This window comes from Epinephelus moara, chromosome 11 (assembly GCF_006386435.1).
Source record: "Epinephelus moara isolate mb chromosome 11, YSFRI_EMoa_1.0, whole genome shotgun sequence".
NCBI lineage: Eukaryota > Metazoa > Chordata > Actinopteri > Perciformes > Serranidae > Epinephelus > Epinephelus moara.
Window position 1 is genome coordinate 37840640 of NC_065516.1, and position 11175 is coordinate 37851814.

Below are 11175 nucleotides of genomic sequence, written 5' to 3' on the forward strand. Positions count from 1 at the left end.
TCTTTCCTCGACTCTTCTGTCCTCGACTCCTCTGTCCTCGACTCTTCTGTCCTCTGTCCTCGACTCATCTGTCCTCTGTCCTCAACTCCTCTGTCCTCGACTCCTCTGTCCTCGACTTCTCTGTCCTCTGTCCTCGACTCCTCTGTCCTCAACTCCTCTGTCCACGACTCCTCTGTTCTCTGTCCTCAACTCCTCTGTGCTCGACTCCTCTGTCCTCTGTCCTCAACTCCTCTGTCCTCAACTCCTCTTTCCTCGACTCCTCTGTCCTCGACTCTTCTGTCCTCTGTCCTCGACTCATCTGTCCTCTGTCCTCAACTCCTCTGTCCTCGACTCCTCTGTCCTCGACTTCTCTGTCCTCTTTCCTCGACTCCTCTGTCCTCTGTCCTCGACTCCTCTGTCCTTGACTCCTCTGTCCTTGACTCCTCTGTTCTCTGTCCTCAACTCCTCTGTCCTCGACTCCTCTGTCCTCAACTCTTCTGTCCTCTGTCCCCAAGTCCTCTGTCCTCGACTCCTCTGTCCCCGACTCCTCTGTTCTCTGTCCTCGACTCGTCTGTCCTCTGTCCTCAACTCCTCTGTCCTCTGTCCTCGACTCATCTGTCCTCTGTCCTCAACTCCTCTGTCCTCGATTCCTCTGTCCTCGACTCTTCTGTCATCTTTCCTCGACTCATCTGTCCTCAACTCCTCTTTCCTCGATTCATCTGTCCTCTGTCCTCAACTCCTCTGTCCTCGACTCCTCTGTCCACGACTCCTCTGTTCTCTGTCCTCAACTTCTCTGTCCTCTGTCTTCTACTCCTCTGTGTTCGACTTCTCTGTCCTCGACTCCTCTGTACTCGACTCCTCTGTCCTGTACTTCTGTCCTCTGTCCTCAACTCCTCTGTCCTTGACTCCCCTGTCCTCAACTATGAAGAGAAGAGAGGAGATAATGGGATGAATGAGGCCGCAGGGCCGCAGTGATGTCTCATGTCCTTTCCTATCCACTTGTCCTTTACTCACCACTGTGTTGAGTTGAAGGAAAGGCCATAAGGACTCAGGAAAAGTTTACGTGCACAGCCCGTCATTTACTCACACGGCCAGTCGTTTGTTCAGTTTGCGGTTCTGTTGACGTTGACCATTTCAACATAAACCCACCACGGCAGGTCCGATTATCACTTCTGTCAAACAAAACGTTTACTTTTCATGTCACTCTGTCGCAAACAGCTGTGTCCAGACGGTCCCGACGGTCCCGACGATTGAAATCCAGTCAGACATTCAGTCCTAACGTTGTCACATGCCCAGACCTCCACCAACTGCTGCTGCGTCCTCTCTGACATCATCTGTTTGTATGTAAACAGGTGACTCCTCTGACATCTGAATGGAGGCGGACTCCTGACCTTTTGATTGACACCTCACGTGAACCAATAGGAGCTTCCAGTACTTTTGTTATGGCCATGATAACCAATGAGGGCCTGAGATGAAGGAAGATGTAGCCCTGACACTTCCAGGTCTTATAGCCAATCAGTAGCCAGCGATTGGCCCGGTGGTTTATGGGTCTTGTAGTCAATGAGATTTTAACCCCTTACTGCGACCTGGTCTCACTCTGAAGTCACCAAATAACGGTGCTTGGTCAGTGACTTTTGGCATCAGATACTAACGAGAAGAGCCGTCATTGAATGTCAGCATAATATGCAGCTGGTCACCGTTTTTGTGGCGGCTGTCAAAATCGGGGGAATGCGGCAGGACAACAACATAAGTTAATTTGGCATAAGTCCAAGTAGGGAGGTGGGAGGGGTGTTGGATGGGTCCAACAACCATCAAATTTCACCTGGAGGTCGGTGTTCACTTCCTGTAAGACTGAAAAGCCAAACCTCAGTTTCTAAAGCTAATGTCAGCAAGCTAATGTCAGCGAGTTAATGTTAGCAAGCTAACGTTGGCCAACATGTTAACAAATACCACAGAACATGATGTTGGTTTGTTCTCCATGTTCTGACCTGTCAGACTCGGTGGTGGCGGCTCATGTGGAGCAGTTTGTGTTTTTCATGGCCGACATCAGCTAATTAGACTCATCAACAACCACCGTCTCCTCCACACAGTCAGACTGTATCCTTAATCTCCGCCCAACTGTGTTGTCATTGTGTCTCAGGTGAATCACCATGACGACAGAGCCAGGTGAGCCGGAGGAGTCTTTTCCTGAAGCCGCAGCCCATTCCACACCTAAACAGGTAAACTTAAAAATACCAGGAAGTAAAAGGACTGTTGATCAGTAATGTACATGACATGACATCACATCCTGCGTCCTCAGGGAGGGGAGGGCGGGCCGTCCCAGAGCCAGGCTCAAGGCTCATTGGCTGAGGACTCAACGAGTCACCTGTCATCGAGCAGTCGGATTGCTCGGTCTCCAGCCAGAAACCCGCTGAGCTTCAGGACGATGCAGACCAAGGTGACCCTACTGGATGGGTCACTGTTCACCTGCACTATGGAGGTGAGACGCGGGGGGTGGCAGGCAGGTGAGGCAGGTGTGAAACATACATTAATGCTTTCGTCTCTGTTGCCATAGAAACGTGCTCGTGGTTCACAGCTGTTTGAGAAAGTTTGTGAACACATGAACCTGCTGGAGAGGGACTACTTTGCTTTGTCCTTCAGAGACGCTGACAATAACAAGGTACCTGTCTGCCTGTCTGATCTCCGTCTCTGTCTGTCTGTCCAATTTCTGTCTGTCTGTCTGTCTGATCTCTGTCTGTCTGTCTGAGCTCTGTCTGTCTGATCTCTGTTTATAAGTTTATTAATTTGTAAAGGGGACAATGCACATTAATAAAACAATAAAATGTAAATGTGCCAGATTTAGCCAAAAGGCTAAATTTCATCTGTCTTTGTATGTCTGTCTGATCTCTGTCTGTCTGTCTGTCTGTCTGATCTCTGTCCCTGTCTCTGTCTGTCTGATCTCTGTCCTTTACCTGTCTTGTAGAACTGGTTGGATCCAGCGAAGGAGATGAAGAAGCAGGTCAGAGGTCAGTAGCTCCACCCCCTTTAACTGAGAGTCGGGCATCGTACATTTGATTCTGATTGGTCAGTTTTGGACGGCAGGTTAACAGTTTTAGTGAAATGATTTCCCCCTCGCTGTCTTTCAGGAGTTCCCTGGAACTTCTCCTTTAACATCAAGTTTTACCCTCCTGACCCCGCCCAGCTCTCTGAGGACATCACCAGGTACTTTCACTCACCTGTCCAACAGAGCTCAACTGTACACTTGAAAAACTTCAGGACTTTCTATCTTTCTGCAGGTACTTCCTGTGTCTCCAGCTCAGACAGGATATAGTTTCTGGTCGTCTTCCATGTTCGTTTGCGACTCACACCGTCCTCGGCTCCTACACCATCCAATCAGAGCTTGGAGACTACGATCCTGGTACTGTATTCTACTGCAGTATTACCCTCCTACATTCTGTTATATACCGCCATACCCTCATACTGTTCCCTGCCGTACCCTCATACTGTACCCTGTGGTACTCTCATACTGTACCCTGCGGTACTCTCATACTGTACCCTGCTGTACCCTCATACTGTACCGTGCTGTACCCTTAAACTGTACCCTGCCATACCCGCATACTGTACCCTGCTGTACCCTTATACTGTACCCTGCCATACCCTCATACTGTACCCTGTGGTACTCTCATACTGTACCCTGCGGTACTCTCATACTGTACCCTGCGGTACTCTCACACTGTACCCTGCCATACCCTCATACTGTACCCTGCTGTACCCTTATACTGTACCCTACCATACCCTCATACTGTACCCTGCGGTACTCTCATACTGTACCCTGCGGTACTCTCACACTGTACCCTGCCATACCCTCATAGTGTTCCCTGCCGTACCCTCATACTGTACCCTGTGGTACTCTCATACTGTACCCTGCGGTACTCTCATACTGTACCCTGCTGTACCCTCATACTGTACCCTGCTGTACCCTTAAACTGTACCCTCCTATACCCTCATACTGTACCCTGCGGTACTCTCATACCGAACCCTGCCATACCCTCATACTGTACCCTGCGGTACTCTCATACTGTACCCTGCTGTACCCTCATACTGTACCTTATACTGTCCCTGCCGTACCCTCAAACTGTACCCTGCTGTACCCTCATACTGACTCTCATACTGTACCCTGCTGTACCCTCATACTGTACCCTGCCATACCCTCATACTGTACCCTGCGGTACTCTCATACTGTACCCTGCCATACCCTCATACTGTACCCTGCGGTACTCTCATACTGTACCCTGCCGTACCCTTATACTGTACCCTGCGGTACTCTCATACTGTACCCTGCCGTACCCTCATACTGTACCCTGCCGTACCCTCATACTGTACCCTGCCATACCCTCATACTGTGTCCTGCTGTACCTTCATACTGTACCCTGCTGTACCCTCATACTGTACCTCATACTGTACCCTGCTGTACCCTGCTGTACCCTCATGCTATACCCTGCTGTACCCTTATACGGTAGTTCATACTGTACCCTGCGGTACCCTCATACTGACTCTCATACTGTACCCTGCTGTCCCCTCATTCTGTCCCCTTATACTGTACCCTGCTGTACCCTCATACGGTACTTCTTATTGTACCCTGCTGTATCCTCATACTGTACCTTATACTGTCCCTGCCGTACCCTCATACTGTACCCTGCTGTACCCTCATACTGACTCTCACACTGTACCCCGCCGTACCCTCATACTGTACCCTGCCGTACCCTCATACTGTACCCTGCCATACCCTCATACTGTACCCTGCCGTACCCTCATACTGTACCCTGCTGTACCCTCATACTATACCCTGCTGTTCCCTCATACTGTACCCTGCTGTACCCCCATACATTACCCTGCCATATCCTCATACTCTGCCTCACACTGTACCCTGCGGTACTCTCATACTGTATCCTGCGGTACTCTCATACTGTACCCTGCTGTACCCTCATACTGTACCCTGCGGTACTCTCATACTGTACCTTGCTGTACCCTCATACTGTACCCTGCTGTACCCTTATACTGTACCCTGCTGTACCCTTATACTGTACCTTGCCATACCCTCATACTGTACCCTGCCGTACCCTCATACTGTACCCTGCCGAACCCTCATACTATACCCTGCTGTACCCTCATACTGTACCCTGCTGTACCCCCATACATTACCCTGCCATATCCTCATACTCTACCTCACACTGTACCCTGCTGTACCCTCATACTGTACCCAGACGTACCCTCATACTGTACCTTGCCATACCCTCATACTGTACCTCATATTGTACCCTGCCTTACCCTCATACTGTACCCTGCTGTACTCTCATACTGTACCTTATACTGTACCCTGCCATACCCTCATACTGTACCCTCATATTGTATTCTGCCGTACCGTCATACTATACCCTGCTGTACTCTCATACTGTACCCTGCTGTACCCTCATACTGTACCCTGCCATACCCTCATACTGTACCCTGCCGTACCCTCACACTGTACCCTCGTACTGTACCCTGCCGTGCCCTTATACCATACCCTGCCCTACCTCAGAGGTTCCCAACTGGTGGTTTGCAGTGTGAAAGTGGGTCGCAGGTCCATTCTGAATGGACCACAAGTGACACGCATGTGTCAAGTTTGTAAAAAACAAGTTTTATTTTTAAGTACAGGGAGCCTTTATTTTGAAGTGCTGTTTCCTGCTGTAGAGTGGGTGACTGAGGGACAGATACGTAACAGAGACAGAAAAAACAGCTGGACGACATGTCCAAACACAAGTAGGACATTGAATATATTAAACTGTGTGGACCTTGAACTGATGACTGAGGAGAACTCTGGACCAGTTGGGAACCACTGCAATGCCCTACTGTACCGTCTTCTGCCATACCTTAACACACTTTACCCTGCTGTGACATGACCTAACGTTCCCTGCCGTACCCTTCTCCGACATACCCCACCATACCCTGCCATACCCTATCTAACCCTGCCATACCTTACCTAACCCTACCTAACCCTGCCATACCCTACCATACCCTGCCATACTGTGATGTCTCCTTTGCACCATAACTTGCTGGACTCTGCTGGACTCTTCACTGAGTGTTTTGTTACTTAACTGTGAAACTGAAAATGATCTTTAAAATATTCCAGAGTGAAGTACTTTTCTTCTGACTGAATAGCCTTCTGGAGATACGGCTGAAAGCTCCAGCGGTAAGGGAACTCTCTGGTTTAACGGTTCTGTCTCTGTCTGTCTCTGTCCGACTTTGTCTTTCAGAGGAGTGTGGGTCCGACTACATCAGTGAACTGTGCTTTGCTCCAAATCAAACAAAGGAAATGGAGGAGAAAATCATGGAGCTGCACCGAACATACAGGTTCTCACCAGAACACCTGAATGTGATTTGATCCAATAACTGAATGAGATGTGAACAGATCATGTGACTGTGTGTTTAGAGGAATGACACCAGCTGAGGCCGAGATGCACTTCCTGGACAATGTAAAGAAACTTTCCATGTACGGAGTCGACCTTCATCACGCTAAGGTAAGAACACACCAACATTAATCTAACCTGAACTTAAGTCCAGGACATTCTCGGCACGTCATGTAGATATCATGCATCATGTTTGTGTGAGGGTGGTGCTGTGACGTCAGCTGGACAGAGTCGGGTCATTGACCCTAAAATCCCGCACACAAATAAGGAGCACGGTGATGTCTCAGGGAACCAGGTTTTCCTCTTCAGGATCTGTGAACGTTCATGTTAAAAGGAGCTTTTGTTTAGAACAACATGGATCCATCCATTGCCCACTGCTTCACTTAAAATCCAGACACAGCACCGCAGTAACCCCAACCTAACCCCAGCCTAACCCAACCTAACCCCAACTCCAACCTAACCCCATCCTAACCCTAACTCCGCCTGCAGCTGGTCAGTAAAGAGTGGCAGCTGAGGAGAGATTCAGGAACATTGTCAGACAGAAAATGTGACCTCAGTGAGGAGGTGAGGTCGACCCCGTTCTTTCATCAGATGTGATTGGTTGTCATAGACACGCCTCTTTAGATGTAAGGTAAGGACACCCGGTGGACACTAAATGAATTGTATCATGATATGAGACACTGTGTGTCTGTGTGTGTCTGTGTGTCTCTTTGTGTCTGTCTCTCCGTGTCTCTCCGTGTCTCTGTGTCTCTGTGTGTCTCCGTGTCTCTCTGTGTGACTCTGTGTGTCTCTGTGTGAGTCTGTGTGTCTCTGTGTGTCTGTCTCTCCGTGTCTCTCTGTGTCTCTCTGTGTCTCTGTGTCTCTGGCCTTAAAGGGATAGTTAGAAATTTTGGCATATTCGCCTATTGCCGTAATCCCTATAGTCATATGAGTAGGTACATTGCCTTTAATTATCAGTGCCTGTTGTTCTGAGATCGGTGGGGCAGAGCTGCCCGCTGCTCGGCGCACAAAATGGAGGTGAACAGTACGGCCCCCTCTCTCCCTCAAAACTAATCAATTACACCATCAAATGACTCCAAAACGCTCTATTGGACAACACATGGCTTGCGCATTCCCCACGCTATGAAATAATAATGTATAATTAAGTAACATTGACACATGAAGCAAATACTCGGAACTACTTTCTTCAGTAAACCACTGGGCGGAGTGACACAGTGCACACCTGAGACAGTGACGTAGTTATTACTTGCAGCCTTGCATTTGCGTATCGTCAGCTGGATGCACCAGAAAGTTTGAGGAAAGTTTACAGAGTGTTGTTGTAAATCATGGTTTACACATGTATTGTAAAAGGTTGCGGTAACAAGCCGAAGACATGGAGCAGAGTGAAGTTTCACGTAGTACCAACCAAAAATACGGACAGGATGAAACAATGGCTATTTGTGCTGGACATCGACCCCAACACGCCTGTGGAAATGGTCCGGAAAATGTTTGTTTGCTCCAACCATTTTTTACCGGAGGACTACACTGAAATGATGGCGCGCAGAAGCTCAGGAATGGTTCAAACGATTTTCTTGAAAGACACTGTCATACCATCTGTCGGCATCACAAAACAAGCAGACGTGGTAAGTGATCGTTGTGTATTTACCTCAGCAATCTCTCTGCTGTAACGTTACCTCCATGTTGAGTAACATTAGCCTACAACCCAAGCATGGTAAATAAGGCTGAAATGCAAATGTTGTTGTGGTCATGTTATGGATAAGTGCTGCCCAGAGCATATAGAGAAGTGACTGGCATTACTTCTCATTGTTGGGAATAAACAGACTGCTAGGGAACATTTTATGTTGTTCCCTCAGGAGTTGTGGGGATTTATGAGTGTGGAGTAGCTGTAGTAAGTAGAGTAGTAGAGAGTAGCTAGTAACTGCTCTAAACATACGCTGTTTGAAATCACTCCGCCCAGCAAGTACTGTATGTCTGGAATGTAGTTCCGGCTGTGCATTTGGCTTCAAAACAACTCTGTCTCGTGATATTACATTATTATTTCATAGCGTGGGGAATGTGTAAGCTACAAGTTGTCCGCTAGAGCGTTTTGGAGTCATTTGATGGTGTATTTGATTAGTTTTGAGGGAGAGAGGGGGCCGTACCATTCACCTCCATTTTGTGCGCCGAGCAGCGGGCAGCTCTGCCCCACTGATCTCAGAACAGCAGGCACTGATAATTAAAGGTAATGTACCTACTCATATGACTTTAGGGATTACGGCAATAGGCGAACTTGCCAAAATGTCGAACTATCCCTTTAAAGGGTTAATGTGTCTCCCTGCTCCATCTGATCTGATTCATTAACCCACTGTCATCCAGCGTTCACACAATATTTCTCCCCTGATTCACAAACTCTACTCCTCCTCCTCCTCCTCCTCTTCCTCCTGCTCCTCCTCCTCCTCCTCCTCTTCCTCCTGCTCCTCCTCCCTGTCGTCCTCTTCCTCCTGCTTCTTCTCGCCCTGCTCTGACTGTTCATCTCCTCAGGTCTGAGACACTCTGTGGAGAAATCTTATCCAAGTCTTGACTCTAAGTCTTAACTTGAAGTGTTAACTTTAAGTCTAAGTGTTAACTTTAAGTCTTAACCTTAAGTCGTAACTTTAAGTCTTAACCTTAAGTCGTAAGTTTAAGTCTTAACTTTAAGTCTTAACTTTAAGTCGTAACTTTAAGTCTTAACCTTAAGTCCTAACTTTAAGTCTTAACCTTAAGTCGTAACTTTAAGTCTTAACTTTAAGTGTTAACTTTAAGTCGTAACTTTAAGTCTTAACTTTAAGTGTTAACTTTAAGTCGTAACTTTAAGTCTTAACCTTAAGTCGTAACTTTAAGTCTTAACTTTAAGTCTTAACTTTGAGTCTTAACTTTAAGTTTTAACTTAGCTCTGTGATCATGGCGGTGTGCAGAGCAGCAGGTGGGACAGACAGTAGTTTTACATGTATAAATAATGTGACACGTGTTTATGAATGGATGAATTCTCTCAGCTGTTTACGGCCTGATTAACCCTTTAATTTCACCTCAGACAGATGTGACTCTGACGTGTCATCTTGTTACCAATCACAGCTGCTCCTCACTGTCACATGTGAAGCAGGGACACAGAGGACGAGACACTCAGAGACAACAGATCTGTCGTTGGCACCGCATCACAGTGAACGTCCCGCTGACAGAGCACAAATCAATACATGACCCACTTCCTGTCATCATCGATCGTGTGTGTGTGTGTGTGTGTGTGTGTGTGTGTGTGTGAGTGTGTGTAGAATGTCAGTAATGATTTTTCCACTGACTCTCAGGCTTCAGATTAAAACATGACTCTGGTTAGCTATTTCCACTTCCTGTCTGTCCTCCTGTCTGTCCTCCTGTTTGTCCTCCTGTTTGTCCTCCTGTCTGTCCTCCTTTCTGTCCTCCTGTTTGTCCTCTTGTCCTCCTGTCTGTCCTCCTTTCCCCATAATGCAACACAACAGGGTGTAAGACTGAGAACCTCCTCTGATGACATCACACCACAATGATAAATAAACACAATCATAAAAATGTTTGTAAACGTTCCAGCGACTTCTACCTTGACACTGTTCACATCATCAGTCGTCCCCGTCATCGGCACGTCTGGGTGATGACTTTGAATGTTTGTTCAGAACACCGACACGCCGTCCTTGCCGCCGTCTGCGGCTGTAGCAGGAGGCAGAGCCTCCACACAGTCACTGATTCACAGCCAATCAGCTGCTGGTGTTAACGTCAGTGCATTACTGGCAACGCACACTTGTGTGCCTGCTCCTGTACACTAAAGCCGTATGTCCACTGGATCCGTCGCGTGCACGATCCGGACGTAGCGCGGATGCTGGAGCTAATCGTGGCCATTCAAATCAGCGTAAGCTGCTCCACCAGAAGCGCCATGCCGTGTCATAGCCACAGCCTAGACGTGGCTCGGTGCTCCGCTCCGCAAAAAGTATGCGCCTGGTCTATTTGTGACGAATGCCGCACGATTGCGCATCAATTTGCATAGACCAAATGAGTCAAACAGGAAGTCAGGCACAGAAAAGACAAGAGTATCCAGGCAATTTTCAAGATAAAACACCCATGAAAACTCCGGATCTTATTTCACATCGCTACATCAACATCACAAAATCAGGAGAAAAATCCTGAGATGGCCTCTACAGTGGTCAGTGTCCTACAGTGGTCAATGTCCTACAGTGGTCAGTGTCCTACAGTGGTCAGTGTCCTACTTCAGTGGTCAGTGTCCTACAGGTCAGTGTCCTACTTCAGTGGTCAGTGTCCTTCAGTGGTCAATGTCCTACAGTGGTCAGTGTCCTACAATGGTCAGTTTTCCTACAGTGGTCAGTGTCCTACTTCAGTGGTATAAAGTCCTGCAGTGGTCCGTGTCCTTCAGTGGTCAGTGTCCTACAGTGGTCAGTTTTCCTACAGTGGTCAGTGTCCTTCAGTGGTCAATGTCCTACAGTGGTCAGTGTCCTACAATGGTCAGTGTCCTACAGTGGTCCGTGTCCTTCAGTGGTCAGTGTCCTACAGTGGTCAGTTTTCCTACAGTGGTCAGTGTCCTACAGTGGTCAGTGTCCTACTTCAGTGATCAGTGTCCTACTTCAGTGGTCAATGTCCTACAGTGGTCAGTGTCCTTCAGTGGTCAGTGTCATACAGTGGTCGGTGTCCTACAGTGGTCAGTTTTCCTACAGTGGTCAGTGTCCTACTTCAGTGGTCAATGTCCTACAGTGGTCAGTGTCCTTCAGTGGTCAATGTC

At 48.0% G+C, this 11175-nt stretch overlaps 1 protein-coding gene across 1 annotated transcript in view; it reads left to right on the forward strand.

Annotated features, from left to right (window-relative positions):
* Nucleotides 1–11175, forward strand: part of LOC126397551 (band 4.1-like protein 3) — a 76828-nt gene that overhangs the window by 14339 nt on the left and 51314 nt on the right. The window contains exons 2-9 of the mRNA XM_050056407.1: nucleotides 2140–2198; nucleotides 2279–2458; nucleotides 2534–2638; nucleotides 2942–2984; nucleotides 3105–3180; nucleotides 3255–3376; nucleotides 6252–6348; nucleotides 6428–6515. Of these exons, the coding sequence (XP_049912364.1) occupies nucleotides 2405–2458; nucleotides 2534–2638; nucleotides 2942–2984; nucleotides 3105–3180; nucleotides 3255–3376; nucleotides 6252–6348; nucleotides 6428–6515 (585 nt within the window). The 5' untranslated portion in view covers nucleotides 2140–2198; nucleotides 2279–2404. The remainder of the gene's footprint in view (nucleotides 1–2139; nucleotides 2199–2278; nucleotides 2459–2533; nucleotides 2639–2941; nucleotides 2985–3104; nucleotides 3181–3254; nucleotides 3377–6251; nucleotides 6349–6427; nucleotides 6516–11175) is intronic.